The sequence below is a fragment of the Chlorocebus sabaeus genome, chromosome 28 (assembly GCF_047675955.1).
Source record: "Chlorocebus sabaeus isolate Y175 chromosome 28, mChlSab1.0.hap1, whole genome shotgun sequence".
Classification (NCBI taxonomy): domain Eukaryota; kingdom Metazoa; phylum Chordata; class Mammalia; order Primates; family Cercopithecidae; genus Chlorocebus; species Chlorocebus sabaeus.
The window spans coordinates 2102741-2127856 of record NC_132931.1 but is presented as its reverse complement, the minus strand read 5'-3'; the positions used below and the strand labels follow the sequence as shown (position 1 = coordinate 2127856).

At 42.4% G+C, this 25116-nt stretch overlaps 1 protein-coding gene across 2 annotated transcripts in view; it reads right to left on the bottom strand.

The window, feature by feature from the left end:
• Positions 1-1046: 1046 nt before the first annotated feature.
• Positions 1047-25116, bottom strand: part of LOC103246597 (S-adenosyl-L-methionine-dependent tRNA 4-demethylwyosine synthase TYW1) — a 266737-nt gene continuing 242667 nt past the window's right edge. The window contains exons 16-17 of one of the 2 annotated variants that reach the window (XM_073012657.1): positions 12035-12273; positions 1047-1123 (exon numbers count right to left, since the gene is read on the bottom strand). In XM_073012657.1, the coding sequence (XP_072868758.1) occupies positions 12052-12273 (222 nt within the window). In that variant the 3' untranslated portion in view covers positions 1047-1123; positions 12035-12051. Of the gene's footprint in view, positions 1124-11021; positions 11233-12034; positions 12274-25116 lie in introns of those variants that run through there. The other variant, XM_037990534.2, reaches the window with a different exon arrangement.

Below are 25116 nucleotides of genomic sequence, written 5' to 3'. Positions count from 1 at the left end.
CATGAAGTGTTATCTTCCAGGTCTCTCAAAGCCATCCACTGTTCTCCATGCAGGAGAGTGTCACCAGGGCTGGCACAGACGGTTGCACACCGCAGAAAGGCCACCACCCAAGCCATTACCTCTCACCTGTTCATGAAAATACCAACTCATCTCCTTCCCTTTTGGCTTCTCCAAGCCATTTTCCAACCCACAGCTAAAATGATCTCATTAAAATGCAAATCTAATCATGTTGTTCCTTTGCATAATTGCTCTGAGGGCGCAAGGTCTGGCCTCCATCTCCCTGAGTCATCACCCATTATGTGTCCCTGGTGTCCCCGTGTGGCCTGGCTCTTTCCTTCATTTTCTGCATGCTCCAGCCACTGTGGCCTTCCTGCAGCTGCCCAGGTGTGCCACGCTCCAGTATTAGTCCACGTTCACGCTGCTGATAAAGACATACCCAAGACTGGGTCATTTATAAAGAAAAAGAAGTTTAATGGATTCACAGTTCCACGTGGCTGGGGAAGCCTCACAATCATAGTGGAAGGCAAAAGGTATGTCTTACATGGTGGCAGACAAGAGAGACAGTGAGAGCCAAGCAAAAGGGGAAACCCCTTTTAAAACCATTGGATCTTGTGAGACTTATTCACTACCATGAGGACAGTGTGGGAGAAACAGCCCCCATGATTCAATTGCCTCCCACAGGGTTCCTCCCTAAACTTGTGGGAATTATGGGAGATGAGATTTGGGTGGGGAACAGCCAAACCATTATCAGCTGGGTGTGGTAGTGTGCACCTGTAGTCCCAGGTACTTGGGAGGCTAAGGCAGGAGAATTGCTTAAACCCAGGAGGTGGAGGTTGCACTGAGCCAAGATCATGCCACTGCACTCCAGCCTGGGCGACAGAGTGAGATGGCGACTCAAAAAAAAAAAAAATGGTTTGGTGAGCTAGGGATAAGGGTGGCCAGGCAGTGGGTGCTTGCTGCCAGTTGGTGGGGTGAGAGATGAAATCCTAGGGAGCTGAAGCTATCCTCTTGTGCTGAGTCACTTCTGGGTGTGGTCACAGGAGCAGGAGGCAGGTCCACACAGAGCCAGGTGTCGAAAAGATATCTCAAAGGCCAATCTTAGGTTCTACAATAATGATGTTACCTGCAGGAGTAATTGGAGAAATTGCATATCTTGTGACCTCCAGAACAATAGCTGGCAATTATTTATATTTACAGATAGTAGAAATCAGGCTTCTCTGTCCTCCTTGCCTGCTGGTCTCTCAATAGCTTTACGAAGGCAGTTGAGTTTGGGGAAGAGCTATTATCATTTAAACTATACACTAAAAGTCTCCCAAAGTTGGCCCAGTCTAATCCCAAGAATAATTAAGGCAGCTTGAAGGCTAAAGTCAAGAGGGGGGTTGGCTAGATCAGATCTCCCCTGCTGCCATAATTTTCTCACTGATATAATTTTTGCAAAGGTGGTTTCAATTTGATGAATAAAATATTCTTTTAATTTGCATTTCCTTGGAAAAAGTGAACATTTCATATTTTGTAGCCATCTGTATGTCCTCACTGGTAACACTTTATGTCCCATGTCCTTTGTTCGTTCAGCCAGTCAAGTCTTAACATTTTTAAAATTCAGCTATATGAGGTTTTTGAAGATTTGTCTATCACACTTCATACAAATTATTTCTCCCAGTCTTTGCCTTTTGAGTTTATGTGATGTTTGATATATCAGATAGTTAAACATATTCTACAGTTAAGGATTTTTCGACCTTTCCTTTATGAGTTCTTACATGATAGTTCTGAAAGTGTGGTCTCTGGGCTAGCAGCATTAGCAGCATCTAATGAAACTACCTTTGCAAAATTATGACTAAGACAGTGAAAGAGATCCAGCTTAACTGACGCCATCTTGCTTCTAACCTCCAAGCTGTCCTTGTTCATTCCTAGGCATAGGCTGAACTAACTTTGGGAGAAACTTAGTTTATAGCTTAAACAAAGACGGTAATAGCCCTTTCCCAAAGGCAGAACTCTTCTTGCCTGGGGACTAGAATGCCTTTGTAGAACTAATATTAACCACAACATTAGATATTGTGGTTTAGGAGCCATGCAGCTGGAGGCTACAAGATTCTGACCTTCCCTAAATTGCTCCTAAGGTCAGTGCTCGAGATATTTTGTAGACCCTGCATTTGATGGATCAGCTGGTCCCACCCAGATCAATAAACTGGCTCATCTGATCTTGTGGTCCCCACCCAGGAACTGAGAGCACAAAAAGACAGCTCCGACTCCCTGTGATTTCATCTCAGACCAGTCGGCATTCCTGGCTCACTGGCTTCTCCCCAACCCCACAAGTTGTCCTTAAAAACTCTGCTCCCCAAATGCTCTGGGAGACTGATTTAATAATAAAACTCCAGTCTCCCACATAGCCGGCTCTGTGTGAATTACTCTTTCTCTATTGCAATTCCCCTGTCTTAATTGGCTCTGTCTAGGCAGTGGGCAAGGTGAACTTCTTAGGTGGTTACACTAGGAGTCTTTTAGAAATGCAAATTCTACTCACTGAAGACCTACGATATCAGGATATCAGACACTCTGGGGCTGACCCCAGTCATCTGTATTAACAAGTGCTGCAGGAGATTCTGATGCCAAGGAAAGTTGTAGAAGCCACTAGTCAAGAAACAGCGTCCTTACGTAAGCCTTCTGCTGAGCCTTTTGTTTCTCCTGTTTTGGTATGTAATAGAACTCAATGATGCTTTTCTCCCAAACCCCCACTGATTTAGGGTGCTTCCTTTATCTTAAGTTTTATAAACATTCAGAGTTGCCTCTGTGCTTTCATTCTTTTTTAAAAGCTTGAGATAAAATTCACATACCATAAGATTCACCCATTTAAAGTATACAACATTTTGGGGAGCCGGGCATGGTGGCTCATGCCTGTGAATCCCAGCACTTTGGGAGGCTAGGGAGGGTGGATCACTTGACGTCAGGAGTTCAAGACCAGCCTGGCCAACATGGTGAAACCCCGCCTCTACTAAAAATACAAAAATTAGCCAGGTGTGATGGCGCATGCCTATAGCCCCAGTTACTCAGGAGGCTGAGTCACGAGAATCATCTGAACTCGGGAGGTGGAGGTTGTAGTGAGCCAGATTGCGTCACTCCACTCCAGCCTCAGTGACAGAGCCATACTCCATCTCAAAAAAAAAAGTGTACACAACAGTTTGGGGACTTTCAGTCTATTCAGACTGGTGCCAACATCACAGTGCTCCCACATTCTAATTTTAGTCATTTGCATCTTTTCTTTTGTTCCTGGTGAGTCTAACTAGAGGGTTGCCAATTTTGTTGATCTTTTCAAAGAACAAACTTACTATAATTTCACAGATTTTTCTCTATTGTTTCCTTCTCTGTATTTATTTCCACTCTAATGTTTATTATTTTCTTCATTCTGTTTGCTTTAGGTTTCGTTTGCTCTTCTTTCTCTAGTTTCTTAAGGTAGAATGTTAGGTTATTGATTTGAGATATAGCTTCTTTTCAGTGTAAGCATTAACTAGAAATATCCCTCTAAGCACTGATTTAGTAGTATTCCATATATTGTGGTGTTTTTATTTTCATCCATCTCAAAGTATTTCCTAATTTCCCTGGATGATCTGTTTTTTGACCCATTGATTATTTAGGATTTTTTTAAATGTTCACATATTTGTGAATTTCTTACATTTTTTTCTGTCATTGATTTCTAATTTCATCCCATTGATTGCAGAACATAACCTGTATATTTTCAGTCCTTTTTAATTTACTGAGACTTATTTTATAGTCTAACATATAGTCTATCCTGGAATGTTCCATGTGCCCTTGAGAATAATGTATTGCTGCGTGGAGTGTTCTGTTATGTCTATTAGGTGGGGTTAGTTTATAGTGTTGACCAAATCTTCCATTTCTTGTTGGTCTTCTGACCAGTCCTCCTATCTATTATTGGAAGTGGGGTATGTAGGTCTGTATTATTGTGGCCTTTCTTATGTACATTCTATCAGATTTTGCTTTATATATTTTGGGGCTCTATTTTTACATGCATGTATGTTTATAATCATTATATCTTTCTAGTAAATTGGTCCTCTTATCATTTTAAAATGTCCTTTGCTTTTAGTAGCAATATTATCTTAAAATCTCTACATATTTTTTTCACGCCTGTAATCCCTGCACTTTGGGAGCCCAAGGCGGGTGGATAATGAGGTCAGGAGTTTGAGACCAGCCTGGCCAAGATAGTGAAACCCTGTCTCTACTAAAAATACAAAAATTGGCTGGGCGTGGTGGCGTGCATCTGTAATCCCAGCTACTTGGGAGGCTGAGGCAGGAGAACTGCTTGAATCTGGGAGACGGCGGCTGCAGTGAACTATGATCGTGCCACTGCACTCTAGCCTGGGTGACAGAATGAGACTTCATCTCAAAAAAAAAAAAAAAAAAAAAAGTCTCTACATATTTTTAATATTGCTATAGCCACTCCAGCTCTCTTTTGGTTACTGCTTTCATGGGATATCTTTTTCCCTTCCTTTAACTTCCCACCTATTTGCTTTGAATCTGAAGTGTGTCTCTTATAGACAGCATATAGTTGGATTTTTAAACAATTTTATCATCTTTTTAAAATTTTAGATTCAGTGCGTACATGTGCAGGTTTGTTACAGGGGTATAGAGCACGACGCTCAGATTTGAGGCATGATGAAACCCATTAGGCAAGTAGTGCGCATAGTACTCAACAGGTTTTATTTCAACCATTGATCCCCTTCCTCCCTCCCCCATTTTGTAGTCCCCAGGTTCTATTGTCCCCATATTTATGTCTATGTGTACCAGTGAAAACAATGCAGTAATTAGTTTTCTGTCTCTGCATCAGCTCACTGAGTAATGGCCCCCAGCTTCATTCATATTGCTGCAAAGGACATGATTCCATTTTGTTTTTATGGCTATGGGGTATTCCATGGTATATATGTACTACATTTTCTTTTTTTTTCAGACGGAGTCTTGCTCTGTTGCCCAGGCTGGAGTGCAGTGCTGCAATCTCAGCTCACTGCAAGCTTCGCCTCCTGGGTTCACGCCATTCTCCTGCCTCAGCCTCCCGAGTAGCTGGGACTACAGGTGTCCACCACCACGCCCAGCTAATTTTTTGTACTTTTAGTAAAGACGGGGTTGCACCGTGTTAGCCAGGATGGTCTCAATCTCCTGAACTTGTGATCCACCCACCTCAGCCTCCCAAAGTGCTGGGACTACAGGCGTGAACCACCACACCTGGCCTTTTTATTTTTATTTTTTTTTTGAGACGGATTTTTGCTCTTGTTGCCCAGGCTGGAGTGCAGTGCCATGAACTCAGCCCACTGCAACCTTCCCCTCCCGGGTCCAAGCGATTTTCCACCTCAGCCTCCTGAGTAGCTGGGATTACGGCATCCACCACCGTGCCCGGCAAATTTTTGTATTTTTAGTAGAGACAGAGTTTTACCATGTTGGCCAGGTGGCCTTGAACTCCTGACCTCAGGTGATCCACCTGCCTCAGCCTCCCAAAGTGCTGGGATTACAGACATGAGCCACCATGCCTGGCCATCACATTTTCTTTATCCAATCCACTGTTAATGGGCATCTAGGTTAATTCCATGTGGTTTGTAATAGTGCCACAATGAACACAGTTAATCCATTCTTTCATCTCTATCTTTTGATTGGGGTGTTTGATCCATCCACATGTACAGTTACCTATAAGGTAGAAGTAATGTCTGCAATTTTTACTATTTCTTTTTTTTTTGATGTCTTATGATTATGCTGTTCTATTCCTCCACTGCTGTCATCTTTTGTATTCAACAGATATTTCCATTGTATCTTTTAAAATTGTTATTTCCTTTACTGTATATATTTTAAATGTATTCTCTTAGTGGTTAGCCTGGGAATTACAATCAGCATCTTAAAACAATCTCTTCTGGATTCATATCCACTTAATTTCAATAGTGGCAGTCAAGAGTCACTCCAATACACCTTTTATTCTCTCCTCACTCCCTTGTGCTATTATTATCATACAAATTACATCTCTATATATTATAAGCCCATCAACACAGTTTTATAATTATTGCTTTAGGCAGCTGTCCTTTAAAACAGAAAAGTTACAAATAAAACTGTTTATATTGTCTTTCATCATACTTACATAGTTATGCTTACTTCTGCTCTTTATTTCTTCATCTGAATGCAAGCTAATGTCTAGTGTTCTGGCTGGGCACGGTAGCTCATGCCTGTAATTCCAGCACTTTGGGAAGCCGAGACAGGTGGATCACCTGAGGTCCGGAGTTTGAGACCAGCCTGGCCAACATGCTAAAACCCCGTCTCTACTAAAAATACAAAAATTAGCCAGGTGTGGTTGCGTGTGCCTGTAATCTCAGCTACTCGGGAGGCTGAGGCAGGAGAATCGCTTGAACCCAGTAGACAGAGGTTGCAGTGAGTCGAGATCAGACCACTGCACTCCAGCCTGGGTGACAGAGCAAGACTCTGTCTCAAAAAAAAAAAAAAAAAAAAAAAAAAAAAGTCTGGTGTCCTTTTTAAAGCCTGAAAAAAATCCCTTTAGTACTTCTTTGGGGAAGGTCTGCTAACGACAAATTCTTTGTTTATCTGGCAATGTCTTCATTTCTCTATTAATTCTGAAAAAGGGTTTAACTAGATAGAAAATTTTTGGCTAACCATCTATTTCATCCTATCTTCTGGCCTCCATGTTTTCTGCTGAGAAGCCAGCTGCTAATTTTACTGAAGTTCAGTGGTTGATTTCGATATATCATTTTCAGTTTGTGGTGAAATTCCGGTTGATTGTCAGAATTCTACAATTGGTTTATTTTAGTTGTATGGCGCATATTTTCATTGTTTTAGAGGGAGAGAGAGTTCACTGAGGTCCCCACTCTGCCATTTTGGAACCGATCTCGTTTCATTTTAATGATTTAGGCAGCACATTTTAACATCTTATAAACCAACTTTCACTTCATAGTTATTTTTTTCCGAAAATTTCTTAACTATTGTCTGTTCGGCTAATTTTTCAGTTGAATGTTAGAATCATTTGCTTAAGCTCCAAAAAGAAATTCTGATAGAATTTGGGATGTTATTTTGCAAACAAATCACCTTCTTAGAACATTCAGGTTTCCCATTCACTCCCCCCTTTTTTTTTTTTTTTTTTTTTGAGACGGAGTCTCGCTCTGTCCGCCAGACGGGTGCAGTGGCGCGATCTTGATCTCGGCTCACTGCAAGCTCTGCCTCCCGGGTTCCCGCCATTCTCCTGCCTCAGCCTCCCGAGTAGCTGGGACTACAGGCACCGCCACTACGCCCAGCTAATTTTTTGTATTTTTAGTAGAGATGGGGTTTCACCGTGTTAACCAGGATGGTCTCGATCTCCTGAGTGATCCACCCGCCTCAGCCTCCCAAAGTGCGGAGATTACACGCGTGAGCCGCCGCACCTGGCCTCGCTCCCATTTTTATACTGTTCAGCAAACTTACCTAATGTTTTCACGTAGATTGCATTGTATTTTCCTTAGACATTTCAAATGTTCTGTTGTGACTGTGAACTGGGTTTAATGTGCTGTTACTTTAAATATGAATCAATACATCAGTATTTCCTGGGATGAAAGAAAAATACTCATTTAGGTACCTAAAGTTAATGGAATCAGAGGCCGGGCACGGTGGCTCACGCCTGTAATCCCAGCACTTTGGGAGGCTGAGGCGGGCGGATCACAAGGTCAGGAGATCGAGACCATCCTGGCTAACATGGTGAAACCCCCATCTCTACTAAAAATACAAAAAATTAGCCAGGCGTGGTAGCGGACGCCTGTAGTCCCAGCTACTCGGGAGGCTGAGGCAGGAGAATCAGTTCAACCTGGAGGCGGAGGCTGCAGTGAGCCGAGTTGCACCACTGCACTCCAGCCTGGGCAACAGAGTGAAACCCCATCTCAAAAAAAAGACCTGGTGACTTCAAGAAAGATAATACTTCTGTGCTACTTTGTCACTATCCCATCTCTTGACTTAATTTTATGTATATATTTGGTATTTAGTCTCTGTCCCTGGTACCTGGCACAGAGCTTTTGAAAACAATTAGCATACACAGATAGCCTCTTCAATCTCCAGGTGAATTTAGGATGAACTATATACGACACGGTGCTGTAAATTCTTCTACTTGTGGACTATTTTGGTGACCATCTGTCTGTCCCTGCAGTCTCTTAAGCAGATTGACTATGATGCATGTCACATTCAAGTGTGATTGTGTAATAAAACAGTTTTCTTTCTGTTCAAAAAAAAAAGAAGAAACCCTTGCATGCAATCTCCTGACTGACAGGAATGCCGGATGTATGTTTTATCCTCATATTTGCTTTTTGACCCAGCTCCTGCCGTCGAGCTCCGAATCTCTTGGAATGTCCTGGGTTACAGAGCATCTTTTGTTCTAATGAAGTGGGCTTGCTCCTGGTGCACTACTGGATGGAGGCTGGCCACCAGAAGGACCGACATGATTAGAAGATCGGAACTTTCAGTCCTACCCCCAATCTGCCGGGATGCCTACATGATGAAGCTTCCGTAACAACCACTAACTATGGCACAAGGGAGCTTCCAGACTGGTAAATACGTCAACATGCTGGGAGGGTGGCACAACTCAACTCCCCAGGGACAGAAGCTTCTGTGCCCAGGATCTGCCCAGACCTCGCCCTCTGTATCTTTTCATCTGCCTGTTCATTTGTATCCTTTAACATATCCTAATAAGCTAGGCGCGGTGGCTCAAGCCTGTAATCCCAGCACTTTGGGAGGCTGACGTAGGCGGATCACTTGAGGTCACGAGTTCAAGACCAGCCTGACCAACATGGTGAAATCCTATCTGTACTACAAATACAAAAATTAGCCAGGCATGGTGGCTCATGCCTGTAATCCCAGCTACTTGGGAGGCTGAGGCACAGGAATCGCTTGAACCCAGAAGGCAGAGGTTGTGGTGAGCTGAGATTGTACCACTGCACTCCGGCGTGGGCAATGGAGTAGGACTGTCTTTAAAAAAAATTCTAATAAATCAGCAATAGTAAGTGAATTGTTTTCTTGGGTTGTGGGCTACTCTAGCAAATTACTGAACCTAAGAATGGGGTTCCTCTGACTTATAGAGGAAGAACCTCTGATTTATGCCCATGTCAGACAGAAGCTGTGGGTAACCTGGAGACCCCCTACCTGCAACTGGTGTCTGAAGTGAGGTGCAGTCTTGTGGGACTGAGCTTTTTTTTTTTTTTTTTTTTTTTGAAATGGAGTCCTGCTCTGTCACCCAGGCTGGAGTGCAGTGGTGCAATCTCAGTTCACTGCAACCTCCGCCTCTCAAGTTCAAGCCATTCTCCTGCCTCAGCCTTCTGAGTAGCTGGGATTACAGGTGCCCACCACTACGTCCGGCAAATTTTGGTAATTTTAGTAGAGATGGGGTTTCACCATGTTGGTCAGGCTGGTTTCCAACTCCTGACCTCGGGTGATCCGCTTGCCTTGGCCTCCCAAAGTGCTGGGATTATAGGCGTGAGCCAGGGTGCCCAGCCTTGGGACTGAACTCTTAATTCATGGAGTCTTTGTTAATTCATTAGCATCAGAATTGAACTGAACAGCAGGATGCCCAGCTGGTGTCAGAGAATTGATCGGTGTAGGAAAAAGCCCCACAAATTTGGTGTCAGAAGCGAAGGACTGACTGGTGTGAGTATAGAGAGAAAAACGATTGGTTTTTCCTGTATTTACTGATCCATGTAACAATACAGAAAAGTATTTTGATTCTACCATTTAGAAATAAGTATGGTGGGGCTGGGCACAGTGACTCACGGCTGTAATCCCAGCACTTTGGGAGGCTGAGGTGGACAGATCACAAGGTCAGGAGTTTGAGACCAGCCTGGCCAATATGGTGAAACCCCATCTCTACTAAAACTACAAAAATTAGCCGGGTGTGGTAGCAGGCGCCTGTAATCCTAGCTACTCAGGAGGCTGAGGCAGGAGAATCGCTTGAACCCAGGAGGCGGAGGTTGCAGTGAGCTGAGATCACATCATTGCGCTCCAGCCTGGGTGACAGTGAGACTCCATCTCAAAAAAGAAAGAAAGAAAAAAAAAAAGAGAGAGAAATAAGTATGGTGGCTGGGTGTGGTGGCTCATGCCCGTAATCCTAGCCACTATGGGAGGATGAGGCGGGAGGATCTCTTGAGCTCAGGAGTTCAAGACCAGCCTGGGCAACATAGTGAGACCCTGTGTCTACAAAAAACATCAAAACAATGTAGCTAAGCTTGGTGTGCGCCTGCAGTCCCAGCTACCCAGGAGGCTAAGGTAGGAGGACTGCCTGGGCCCAGGAGATTGAAGCTGCAGGGAGCCGTGATTGTGCTACTGCACTCCAGCTTCAGCAACAGAACAAGACTCTGTTGCAAAAAAAAAAAAAAAAAGGTGCCCAGTTTTCAACTGGGTAGGTAGATTATATATCTATGAATTTTAATTTGGCATAGAGGATAGAGTTACAAAAGGTGGGTCTAACAGGGTTTAGAATTGCAGGGCTGGTCGGGCACGGTGGCTCATGCCTGTAATCCTAGCACTCTGGGAGGCCAAGACAGGAGGATCACCTGAGGTCAGGAGTTCAAGACCAGCCTGGCCAACATGGTGAAATCCCATCTCTACTAAAAATACAAAAATTAACCAGGTGTGGTGGTGCATGCCTATAATCCCAGCTATTCGGGAGGCTCAGGTAAGAGAATCACTGGAACCCAGAAGGCAGAGGTGACAGCGAGCCAAGATTACACCATTGCACTCCAGCCTGGGTGACAGCGAGACTCGGTCTCAAAATAAATAATAAATAAATAAATAAATAAATAAATAAATAAATAAATAAAATAACTGAAAGAGTATAATTGGATTGGTTTTCGAACAAAGGATAAATGCTTGCGGGGATGGAGACCCCATTCTCCATGATGTGCTTATTACTCATTGCATGCTTGTATGAAAACATCTCACGTACCCCCTAAATATATGCACCTACTATGTACCCACAAAAATTAGAATAAAAATTCAAAAAAAGAAAACTCATGCTGTAAGTATTTACAAAAGATTATTTTACTAATTCAATTTTTGCATAAAAGATTGTTAAAAGAACTTGCTCACTTGAAAACAGTTTTGAGTATTTATGATCCTTCCAATTTGAAAACGGCTGACCCTGAAAGAACATACTGGAGCAAAACACAGGAGCGAAAGAAGACGGAGACCCGCCATCTGGTCGTGATATGAGGCCCGGACAGTGACTTCCTAAACAAAAACAAATGATCCTCTTTAGTCCAAAGTGTGTTGGTGAGACTGATGACTCCCTGCCCTCACTTGGCCACTCTGGAGCAGTCACGCTGACACAGGGTTAAATGTTTCAGTGTTACCATGTGGCTAATTCAAACTTATAGCAGACAGCTTCGCTCCGCTGCAGCCCTGCGGTCTGCGGCAATTTACACGGGAATGAGATGAGATCTAGCAGTTTTAGATCTGATGCAATTTTGTGAAGGGTTGGTAATAAGCCAAAACTCAATCTATGCAGTATTTAAAAATAATTGAGAGTTGTGACAACTTCGATTCTTTTCAGGAGGTGCTGTCTTAAGATAGAGGAAAGGGATCAAGCCCTTATTTTAGAAGGCGCAGACACGTTTAGCTCAGGGTAGTGGAATTCAATGCTAAGTGGCTGCTCCATGAAATCCAAGGGCCCAGTAAGAGGAAGAAGTCCAGAGATTTCTACCTTGTCTGACACTCTCGGGACTGGCATTCTGGCAGGTCTTACAAGTTATAATACAAAACGATCAGTTAAATTCTAATAATGACCATGTAGTTCCTCCCTAAAATAATTTTCCTCTTAGAAGTAAAATCAGGAAAGGGGCTGAGTTCTGAAAAGAAACATCGGGGCTATGGCCCAGGCCCCCTGTGTGTGGATGCTGTCCCCCGTGTCCCCGTGTTTACTGCCTTATCATCTCCTTTGTGTGAAAGCATAATTTATGTAATTCGTCCTTGGAAGAATCACAGTGGTGTTCAAGAAACTTTTGAGGCCATCCAAGTTTTTGTCCTTCAGTACCTTGAAATCAGATAATCTCAACATCCAGAAATAGCCTTTGATTTGTTCTTTCTCTGATGTCTTGTGTCCTTGGGATCAAAGCCTCTTTCATTGGCACCAAATAATGCCCAGTGAGGAGTTCTGGCCATATAATCCTTTGCACTGAACGTTTTTGATCCACCACTATCTTCATATTCCTGGATGAGCTCCTGGAAGCGGTTATAATCGATCCACGTCCACCATTCACCACCAATTTTAAACTGGAAAGAAAAAAATGTGTCAAGTCAAGACAGAAGTAAAAACATCCCTAGGAAAAAAAAAATGAATGCTTTTAAAAATCATGAACAAGTCTGATCTTTTCTCTCTATCACATCAAAAACAAAAACAAAAACAAACACAAAAAACCTCTTTCATGGTCCAGACATGACTTCCTATCAAAGCAAGATGCGCTACAATCACAGGAGAGCTTCCTTTACCTTGGGCCTGCAGTCTTGCTGGGCCCGGAAGACAAGTCAAGTTTATCTGGAGCAGTCACGCTGCCACAGGGTTAAATGTTTCAGTGTTACCATGTGGCTAATTCAAACTCATTCTAATTCCTGCTGCTGCCGCTTATAATTGGTTACAAATTTTCAAGGCTATGTTAACAGCACCTTGTGGAATCCTTTTTAGACTCAACTTGGCTTGAGTTATTAGTGAAGGTTTTATCAATAACTTCTAATTCAAAAATGCTAACTAAATGACTCAAACTAGCTTTTCTGGCCTAACGTGGATACGATATCTCATTAGTGGAAAGCCCGAAGAATTTCAGTTCAGTAAGAGGGGATAATCCAATTTGTACTCTCTTAAGAAAATTGCTTCTCAAAAGTCACGGTGGAATAATGACCTGGAATGAAGAAAACAGAAAGTTGAAGAGGCTCGTAAGGAAATACTAATTGAACTGTGAAGGCTTTTAATTCAAAGCATTTGTTTGGCATTCATTTGTGTAAATGTATTAACTAATACGCTGATACCTGACTCAAAAACAGACAAGTACTTGTCATGCCACTGTCTTTTAAAAAACTCTGACTAACGGCCGGGCACGGTGGCTCACACTTGTCATCCCAGCACTTTGAAAGGCCGAGGCGGGTGGATCACCTGAGGTCAGGAGTTCAAGACTAGCCTGGCCAACATGGTAAAACCCCATCTCTACTAAAAATACAAAACTTAGCCGGGCGTCGTGGTGTGTGCTTATAATCCCAGCTACTTGGGAGGCTGAGGCAGGAGAATCGCTTGAACCCGGGAGGTGGAGGTTGCAGTGAGCCGAGGCCATGCCACTGCGCTGTAGCCTCAGTGACAAGAGTGAAACTTCGTCTCAAAAATAAAAATAAAAAAACTCCAACTAACCAAATGAACTAAGGAACAACTTCCTGTTCTAGCCACACACACACACACACACACACACACACACACACAAAATTGAAAATATATAGGCTCCTGAATTTAGAATATTAAAATATGCTGAATTTAAATGACATCTGATTTTTTACCCACTAGCTAAGAGCTTTCTAGGGGGAAAATGCTGACTACGTGGAAAACTTTAATTACTCTAAGAATTAGAAGTTTTCTTGTAATAAGACCATTCTTGGAAATGATGCCTCAAGGGCTCTGTGAACTCTGCAACCCAAGATATAAAATTTATATCTCACCATCATTTTCTCTCCCGAGACAGACTGTCCCTGAAGTGTTGTCTACTGTTGTGGAAGCAATCACTGTCATTCCCAGGCACTGAGCCTCAAAAATTGCAGAGTCAAAGGTGACCTCCTTTTCCCTGGCCCCTCACACCTCCATCGATTCTCCCTGGGCAGCACTTCTGCTGCCAGTGGCGTGACTTGGTCACGCAGGCCCTTCCTCTGGGCCGCGGCCACCATCTTCCAGCCGACTGACTTTCTGATTCCAGCTGTGGCTTCTCTCAACTTCCCACAGACGGCCTGAGAATGTGCCGACAGCAGAAATGATTCCCATGATCCTGAATGTCAAGTGTGAGTATCAAATCTGCATCTCCAGGTGACACCCATGCTGTTCCCTCTGTCTAACTCACATGTCCTTCATCCTTTGCTCTGGGAAGTCTTCCTAAGTCCTGTTAGTTCTGTTGCAGTGAGATAGTTCCCGTGTTAGACAGTTTCTGTCAGTTTTCCGGCCACAGGACCTCACTGTCCTGAATGTCCAGACACTAGAACGGCCCCTGCATCTTCCTCCTGCATTCCACCCCACCACACCTGCTGGCTCTGTGAATATATGAGCTTAACAACATATGCCGTCACCCAGGACATGCGAGGGCCCAGCCCTTCTTCCTCACCTCTTAACAAAGCTAGAAGAGCATAGAAAGAATCAAAATTCCACCCTTTCTACTGACATCTTGAGACACGATGGGATTTTGCTGCTACTGGCTCCACAGAGTGGAAGGGACTGCTTCACTGTGTATTCATGACAGAGGCACGGCACTCACCCTTGACCGAGCCTGGGGTGACTGACATGACATTAACGTGTAATTCAACATGTATGACAGTCAAATGAGGCCAAAAATGATGATCCATCCATCAACATGGGCCAACTATGGACCTGGCCTAGTCATATACATTTCGAAAATTATTAATACAACATAGCATGTATAGTGAGTGAGGTTATGTACAAGGCACTTGGGGAATACAGGGACATGTGCAATAAATCACACAAGCTTGGCCCTGTAGAGGAGTCTTTTTGGGGATACAAGTATTGCTTGCTGAAAGAAAGAGATGACCATACTTTCTTCTTCCCTATTTGTGTCCCTTTGGTGTTTCCATTTCTAGGTCTGAAGTCTGACCCCTCTGGTTCATAATCCTGATGCTCCTTCACCCTCAAACTCTAACATGATCATTTGCCATGGGTGTTCTAAGAGAGAGTAAAGGATTAGTTTGAGCAATACAATAGGCAATTTTTTTTAAACCATACCTACAGTCAAAAATATACTTTATATCTCGATCTAGTACACGCAAATATACACACACAAGCTGGGAACACAACTTTCACAAAACTGCAGGCAATGCATTTCATACTGCTGGCTGCAACTCACAAAAGCAACTTCCTAACTTCTAATGCAGTTTGAAAACTTCTGCACTAAAACATCTGGTTTCTTTTGACTCTAAAACTCTACTCTGGTTTAAAATGGAAGAAATCTCAGTTGCACAGGTAGGACAACTGTAAGCTAAAATCTGACAACTTACTGCCCTGATTCCCAAAGGCTAAAAAAACTAACTGGAAGACCAAGTAAATGCAGGACAAAGCAGGAGTATTAGCTCAGGCTGCTGTAACAAAATGCCATAGTGTGGGTGGCTGAAACAACAAAAAATTCTTTTCTCACAGTTCTGGAGGCTGGAATTCCAAGGTTCTGGCTAACTCAGTTTCTGGTGAGGGCTCTCTTCCTGTCTTTGCAGGCGGCTGCCTTCTTGCTCTGTCCCACATGGCCTTTCCTTGGTACATGTACATAGAAAGTGAGTGAGCAAGTGACTTGAGCCTTCTCATGTCTCTTCTTCTTCTTCCTTTTTTTTTTTTTTTTAAACAGGGTTAAACAAACCCGCTGGGAAGCTCGAACTGGGTGGAGCTCACAGCAGCTCAAGGAAACCTGCCTGTCTCTGTAGACTCCACCTCTGGGGACAGGGCACAGCTAAACAACAACAAAAGCAGCAGAAACCTCTGCAGACGCAAACGACTCTGACAGCTTTGAAGAGAGCAGTGGATCTCCCAACACGGAGGTTGAGATCTGAGAAGGGACAGACTGCCTGCTCAAGTGGGTCCCTGACCCCTGAGTAGCCTAACTGGGAGACATCCCCCACTAGGGGCAGTCTGACACCCCACACCTCACAGGGTGGAGTACACCCCTGAGAGGAAGCCGCGAAAGCAAGAATCAGACAGGTACACTCGCTGTTCAGCAATATTCTATCTTCTGCAGCCTCTGCTGCTGACACCCAGGCAAACAGGGTCTGGAGTGGACCTCAAGCAATCTCCAACAGACCTACAGCTGAGGGTCCTGACTGTTAGAAGGAAAACTATCAAACAGGAAGGACACCTACACCAAAACCCCATCAGTACATCGTCATCATCATCAAAGACCAGAGGCAGATAAAACCACAAAGATGGGGAAAAAGCAGGGCAGAAAAGCTGGAAATTCAAAAAATAAGAGCACATCTCCCCCTGCAAAGGAGCGCAGCTCATCGCCAGCAACGGATCAAAGCTTGACGGAGCATGACTTTGACGAGATGAGAGAAGAAGGCTTTAGTCCATCAAACTTCTCAGAGCTAAAGGAGGAATTACGTACCCAGCGCAAAGAAACTAAAAATCTTGAAAAAAAAAGTGGAAGAATTGATGGCTAGAGTAATTAATGCAGAGAAGGTCATAAACGAAATGAAAGAGATGAAAACCATGACACGAGAAATACGTGACAAATGCACAAGCTTCAGTAACCGACTCGATCAACTGGAAGAAAGAGGATCAGCGATTGAGGATCAAATGAACGAAATGAAGCGAGAAGAGAAACCAAAAGAAAAAAGAAGAAAAAGAAATGAACAAAGCCTGCAAGAAGTATGGGATTATGTAAAAAGACCAAATCTACGTCTGATTGGGGTGCCTGAAAGTGAGGGGGAAAATGGAACCAAGTTGGAAAGCACTCTTCAGGATATCATCCAGGAGAACTTCCCCAACCTAGTAGGGCAGGCCAACATTCAAATCCAGGAAATACAGAGAACGCCACAAAGATACTCCTTGAGAAGAGCAACTCCAAGACACATAATTGCCAGATTCACCAAAGTTGAAATGAAGGAAAAAATCTTAAGGGCAGCCAGAGAGAAAGGTCGGGTTACCCACAAAGGGAAGCCCATCAGACTAACAGCAGATCTCTCGGCAGAAACTACAAGCCAGAAGAGAGTGGGGGCCAATATTCAATATTCTTAAAGAAAAGAATTTTAAACCCAGAATTTAATATCCAGCCAAACTAAGTTTCATAAGTGAAGGAGAAATAAAATCCTTTACAGATAAGCAAATGCTTAGAGATTTGGTCACCACTAGGCCTGCTTTACAAGAGACCCTGAAGGAAGCACTAAACATGGAAAGGAACAACCGGTACCAGCCATTGCAAAAACATGCCAAAATGTAAAGGCCATCGAGGCTAGGAAGAAACTGCATCAACTAACGAGCAAAATAACCAGTTAATATCATAATGGCAGGATCAAGTTCACACATAACAATCTTAACCTTAAATGTAAATGGACTAAATGCTCCAATTAAAAGACACAAACTGGCAAACTGGATAAAGAGTCAAGACCCATCAGTCTGCTGTATTCAGGAGACCCATCTCACATGCAGAGACATACATAGGCTCAAAATAAAGGGATGGAGGAAGATTTACCAACCAAATGGAGAACAAAAAAAAGCAGGGGTTGCAATACTAGTCTCTGATAAAACAGACTTTAAACCATCAAAGATCAAAAGAGACAAAGAAGGCCATTACATAATGGTAAAGGGATCAATTCAACAGGAAGAGCTAACTATCCTAAATATATATGCACCCAATACAGGAGCACCCAGATTCATAAAGCAAGTCCTTAGAGACTTACAAAGAGACTTAGACTCCCATACAATAATAATGGGAAACTTCAACACTCCACTGTCAACATTAGACAGATCAATGAGAAAGTTAACAAGGATATCCAGGAATTGAACTCATCTCTGCAGCAAGCAGACCTAATAGACATCTATAGAACTCTCCACCCCAAATCAACAGAATATACATTCTTCTCAGCACTGCATCGCACTTATTCCAAAATTGACCACATAATTGGAAGTAAAGCACTCCTCAGCAAATGTACAAGAACAGAAATTATAACAAACTGTCTCTCAGACCACAGTGCAATCAAACTAGAACTCAGGACTAAGAAACTCAATCAAAACCGCTCAACTACATGGAAACTGAACAACCTGCTCCTGAATGACTACTGGGTACATAACGAAATGAAGGCAGAAATAAAGATGTTCTTTGAAACCAATGAGAACAAAGATACACCATACCAGAATCTCTGGGACACATTTAAAGCAGTGTGTAGAGGGAAATTTATAGCACTAAATGCCCACAAGAGAAAGCAGGAAAGATCTAAAATTGACACTCTAACATCACAATTAAAAGAACTAGAGAAGCAAGAGCAAACACATTCAAAAGCTAGCAGAAGGCAAGAAATAACTAAGATCAGAGCAGAACTGAAGGAGATAGAGACACAAAAAACCCTCCAAAAAATCAATGAATCTAGGAGTTGGTTTTTTGAAAAGATCAACAAAATTGACAGACCACTAGCAAGACTAATAAAGAAGAAAAGAGAGAAGAATCAAATAGACGCAATAAAAAATGATAAAGGGGATATCACCACCGACCCCACAGAAATACAAACTACCATCAGAGAATACTATAAACACCTCTACGCAAATAAACTGGAAAATCTAGAAGAAATGGATAATTTCCTGGACGCTTACACTCTTCCAAGACTAAACCAGGAAGAAGTTGAATCCCTGAATAGACCAATAGCAGGCTCTGAAATTGAGGCAATAATTAATAGCCTACCAACCAAAAAAAGTCCAGGACCAGATGGATTCACAGCTGAATTCTACCAGAGGTACAAGGAGGAGCTGGTACCATTCCTTCTGAAACTCTTCCAATCAAGAGAAAAAGAAGGAATCCTCCCTAACTCATTTTATGAGGCCAACATCATCCTGATACCAAAGCCTGGCAGAGACACAACAAAAAAAGAGAATTTTAGACCAATATCCCTGATGAACATCGATGCAAAAATCCTCAATAAAATACTGGCAAACCGGATTCAGCAGCACATCAAAAAGCTTATCCACCATGATCAAGTGGGCTTCATCCCTGGGATGCAAGGCTGGTTCAACATTCGCAAATCAATAAACATAATCCAGCATATAAACAGAACCAAAGACAAGAACCACATCATTATCTCAATAGATGCAGAAAAGGCTTTTGACAAAATTCAACAGCCCTTCATGCTAAAAACGCTCAATAAATTCGGTATTGATGGAACGTACCTCAAAACAATAAGAGCTATTTATGACAAACCCACAGCCAATATCATACTGAATGGGCAAAAACTGGAAAAATTCCCTTTGAAAACTGGCACAAGACAGGGATGCCCTCTCTCACCACTCCTATTCAACATAGTGTTGGAAGTTCTGGCTAGGGCAATCAGGCAAGAGAAAGAAATCAAGGGTATTCAGTTAGGAAAAGAAGAAGTCAAATTGTCCCTGTTTGCAGATGACATGATTGTATATTTAGAAAACCCCATTGTCTCAGCCCAAAATCTCCTTAAGCTGATAAGCAACTTCAGCAAAGTCTCAGGATACAAAATTAATGTGCAAAAATCACAAGCATTCTTATACACCAGTAACAGACAAACAGAGAGCCAAATCATGAATGAACTTCCATTCACAATTGCTTCAAAGAGAATAAAATACCTAGGAATCCAACTTACAAGGGATGTAAAGGACCTCTTCAAGGAGAGCTACAAACTACTGCTCAGTGAAATAAGAGGACACAAACAAATGGAAGAACATACCATGCTCATGGATAGGAAGAATCAATATCGTGAAAATGGCTATACTGCCCAAGGTTATTTATAGATTCAATGCCATCCCCATCAAGCTACCAATGAGTTTCTTCACAGAATTGGAAAAAACTGCTTTAAAGTTCATATGGAACCAAAAAAGAGCCCGCATCTCCAAGACAATCCTAAGTCAAAAGAACAAAGCTGGAGGCATCACACTACTTGACTTCAAACTATACTACAAGGCTACAGTAACCAAAACAGCATGGTACTGGTACCAAAACAGAGATATAAACCAATGGAACAGAACAGAGTCCTCAGAAATAATACCATACATCTACAGCCATCTGATCTTTGACAAACCTGAGAGAAACAAGAAATGGGGAAAGGATTCCCTATTTAATAAATGGTGCTGGGAAAATTGGCTAGCCATAAGTAGAAAGCTGAAACTGGATCCTTTCCTTACTCCTTATATGAAAATTAATTCAAGATGGATTAGAGACTTAAATGTTAGACCTGATACCATAAAAACCCTAGAGGAAAACCTAGGTAGTACCATTCAGGACATAGGCATGGGCAAAGACTTCATGTCTAAAACACCAAAAGCAACGGCAGCAAAAGCCAAAATTGACAAATGGGATCTCATTAAACTAAAGAGCTTCTGCACAGCAAAAGCAACTACCATCAGAGTGAACAGGCAACCTACAGAATGGGAGAAAATTTTTGCAATCTACTCATCTGACAAAGGGCTAATATCCAGAACCTACAAAGAACTCAAATAAATTTACAAGAAAAAAACAAACAACCCCATCAAAAAGTGGGCAAAGGATATGAACAGACATTTCTCAAAAGAAGACATTCATACAGCCAACAGACACATGAAAAAATGCTCATCATCACTGGCCATCAGAGAAATGCAAATCGAAACCACAATGAGATACCATCTCACACCAGTTAGAATGGCGATCATTAAAAAGTCAGGAAACAACAGGTGCTGGAGAGGATGTGGAGAAATAGGAATACTTTTACACTGTTGGTGGGACTAGAAACTAGTTCAACCATTGTGGAAGACAGTGTGGCAATTCCTCAAGGATCAAGAACTAGAAATACCATTTGACCCAGCCATCCCATTACTGGGTATATACCCAAAGGATTATAAATCATGCTGCTATAAAGACACATGCACACGTATGTTTATTGCGGCACTATTCACAATAGCAAAGACTTGGAATCAACCCAAATGTCCATCAGTGAACAGACTGGATTAAGAAAATGTGGCACATATACACCATGGAATACTATGCAGCCATAAAAAAGGATGAGTTTGCGTCCTTTGGAGGGACATGGATGCAGCTGGAAACCATCATTCTTAGGAAACTATCACAAGAACAGAAAACCAAACGCCGCATGTTCTCACTCATGGGTGGGAACTGAACAATGAGATCACTTGGACTCGGGAAGGGGAACATCACACACCGGGGCCTATTATGGGGAGGGGGGGAGGGGGAGGGATTGCATTGGGAGTTATACCTGATGTAAATGACGAGTTGATGGGTGCTGACAAGTTGATGGGTGCAGCACAGCAACATGGCACAAGTATACATATGTAACAAACCTGCACGTTATGCACATGTACCCTAGAACTTAAAGTATAATAATAATAAAAAATAAATTTAAAAAAAACACAAGCATATAACCAATGACCATCAGCCACCTCCAGAAAAACTTCTAACATGATAGAGGGATAAAAATAAAAAGAGGCCAGGAGCGGTGGCTCACACCTGTAATCCCAGCACATTGGGAGGCCTAGGCAGGCAGATCACCTGAGGTCAGGAGTTCGAGATCAGCCTGGCCAATACAGTGAAACCCTGCCTCTACTAAAAATACAAAAAACAGCCAAGTGCGGTGGCAGGCACCTGTAATCCCAGCTACTCGGGAGGCTGAGGCAGGAGAATCACTTGAACCCAGGAGGTGGAGGTTGCAGTGAACCGAGATCGCGCCATTGCACTCTAGCCTGGGTGACAGAGCAAGACTCTGTCTCAAAAAATAAACAAACAAACAAAAAGAAAAACATAAACTGAGCCTATGCAGGGAGAAAATGACACAAACAAAAACCAACTAAACTGAAACAACTATTATTAATATCCTTAAAGAAATGAAAGAAAATACTGCATCCATTTTAAAACTATGCTATAAAAGGAACATTAAAATAATTTTTAAAAGACCATAGATTTTTAAAATATGAGAGCATAAATGAAGGACTCACAAGAAAGTTAAGAAACAAAATTAAGAACATTTTCTAGAGTGTAGAGCAAAAAAGAAAAATAGAACATAGGAAAGAAAAGGTGTTTTAATTTAATTTTTATTTTTATTATGTTTTTTAAGATACAGTCTCACTCTGTCACCCAGGCTGGAGTGCAATGGCGTGATCTCAGCTCACTGCAACTTCTGCATCCCCAGGTACAAGAGATTCTCCTGCCTCAGCCTCCAGGGTAGCTGAGACTACAGGCACGCGCCACCGTGCCTGGCTAATTTTTTGTATTTTTAGTAGAGACAGGGTTTCACCATGTTGGCCAGGTTGGTCTTGAACTCCTGACCTCAGGTGATTCACCCGCCTTGGCCTCCCAAAGTGCTGGGATTATAGGCGTGAGCCACTGCACCTGGCAGAAAAGATTTTTTTTTTTTTTAAATATTAAAGAACTAGTTCATAAGACCCAATTTAAAACTTTTCTTTTTAGTAGTTCTAGACAGAAAGGAGAAAAAAAAAATAGAAGAGAGGATATATTCATTGAAATAATTCTGGAAATGTTAAGAAGTGAAGGACATGAGTTTCCACATTAAAGGTGTCTACAATGGATAAAACCAGACACACCGTCTGAGGCACATTACAGTGAAATTTCAAAACAATGGAGACAAAGAGAAAATCTAATGAGAAACACATGGTCATACGCAGAGCATTAAGAATCTGAATGCCTTTTGAGTTCTCAATTACTGCAAGGAAAGCTGAAAGACAGTAGGTCCAACCTCAAAGGGGGAATAGTTTCCAGCCAAGAATTCTATATCCAAACCAAGTGTGTAGGGAGAATGAAAACACGTTTAGACATTTAAGGTCTCGAAAAGTTGTACTTTTTACATGCCAGTTTCTTAGGAATCTCCTAGAAGCTGAGTTTCCTGTAAATGAAGGAGTAACTTTAGGAAATATGGGATCCCAGAAACATTTCACTCAAGACAGAGCTGGTGATCCCAGGTAAACAGCTGTGAACTAGGTGGTAGAGAGTGAACTGTCCAAGGTAGGTGGGTAAGAAAGTGTGCCTGCAGAGACTTCTTCAAAAAGAGGAACCTGATAGCAAATCCAACAAATCTGAAAGTCTGTGAGGCAATATATTTGAGATGGCAGAGAGTTGTTAGCAAAAGAATACAGAAATCTAGATGAAGAAAATAATAAAAGTTAACCAAAGGTGGCGCTGGAAACAAATAGCAATTGCAGGAGATGGCATGGCTTGGCCGTGAACAGTGTTCACATGGTTATAATAAAGCAAAACACCAATCATCTAAATAAAAATCTGGTATGTGTATGATAGGAGGGTGGGGGAATGGGAAAGGATGTTCCAGGAGGAGGTAGAAGCAAGCTCGAGCCTCATCTTCCATGGTACACAGTAAAGAGATAATAAGCGGCCAGGCATGGTGGCTCACACCTGTAATTGCAGCACTTTGGGAGGCTGAGGTGGGTGGATCATTTGAGGTCAGGAGTTCAAGAACAGCCTGGCCAACAAGGTGAAACACCGTCTCTACTAAAAATATAAAAACTGGCCGGGTGTGGTGGTGGGCTCCTGTAGTTCCAGCTATTCGGGAGGCTGAAGCAGGAGAACTCGTTGAACCCAGGAGGCAGAGGTTGCAGTGAGCTGAGATTGCACCACTGCACTCCAGCATGGGGGACAGAGTGAGACCCTGCCTCAAAAAAAAAAAAAAAAAAGAGAGATAATAAGCAAAATGGTGAATTGGGGGTGCAGGGGCGAGCAGCTATGTATGCTATTTAGAGATATAGAGATAAATACCAAATGAATCACCTAGAAAATCTGAAAGTTTTTTTGCTTGAGAGGGGGAAATGGAGGTGTGTTTGTGTTTGAGAAAGGTACAAAGAACTGCTGTTTTTTGTTTTTGTTTTTAATAAACTTGGACTTTTAAACTGTCCACATAGAATTTTGACAAAACTAAAAATAAGGTTTAAAATAGTGGTGACTGTATCCATCCAAGAAAGGAAAAAGCACATCAACAACCTCAGCCAAAAAATGTAGGGCAGAGGAAAGGAGAGGACTAGCAGGCAAACAGTAGTGACGAATCCTTGTGAAGTGTCCTACTGGGTACTAGGAGCTATGTTTGGTTCTCTATCTTGTGTAATCCACATAACAAACATGTTGTAGTTACATTCCTATCTTTAGAATGAGAGCAAAAATCCAAAAAAAGCTAAGTGATAGATGTGCTTAGGACACATCCTCAGGAAGTAGAAGGGCCAAGATTCAAATTGGAGGGTGTTAAAGAGATGTGGCCATTACATGATCCCATGCTACTGGTAGCTTTCAAACTGGAAAATGACAGAACTAATAGTCATGTCTTTCAAATATTTCTCAAGGAAACTGCAAAGAGAGGATTTTTGTTTTGTTTTGTTTTGTTTTAGAGACAGGGTCTTCCTCTGTCGCCCAGACTGGAGTGCAGTGGTGCAATCATAGCTCACTGCAGCCTCAACTTCTTGGGCTCAAGGATCCTCCCTCCTCAGTCTCTGGAATAGCTGGGACTACAGGTGCATGACACCATATCCGGCTAATTTGTTAATGTTTTGTACAGAGACAGTCTTGCTATGCAGCCCAGGATGGTTTTGAACTCCAGGGCTCAAGCAATTCTCTTACTTCAGCCTCTTAAAGTGCTGGGAATACAGTCACCTCACCTGGCCAGAGAGTTGGTTTTATTTTTTGTTTTATTTTGTTTTACCCCTGGATTTATTTGTGTGCAATATCTTTAAGTTAACTCCCTTTGTTTAACTTATCTAAAACTTACAGAAAACAGTGTATATGCCAAATTCTTTTTTTTTTTTCTTGGGTGAGGGGGACGGAGTCTCACTCTGTTGTCCAGGCTAGAGTGCAGTGATACAACCTCAGCTCACTGCAACCTCTTCCTCCCAGGTTCAAGAGATTCTCCTGTCTCAGCCTCTGGAGTAGCTGGGATTACAGGCACGCACCACCAAGCCCAGCTAATTTTTGCATTTTTAGTAGAGGCAGGGTTTCGCCATGTTGGCTTGGCTGGTCTCAAACTCCTGACCTCAGGTGATCTGCCCACCTCGGCCTCCCAAAGTGCTAGGATTACAGGTATCAGCCACCACACCCAGCCTATATTCCAAATTCTTAAGGTACTTCAACTTCTCTCGGCATTCAGTCTAAACAATGAGCGCACTGAGAAGCGTACTGTCTGTTAATTATTTCTCTACTCAAGTAC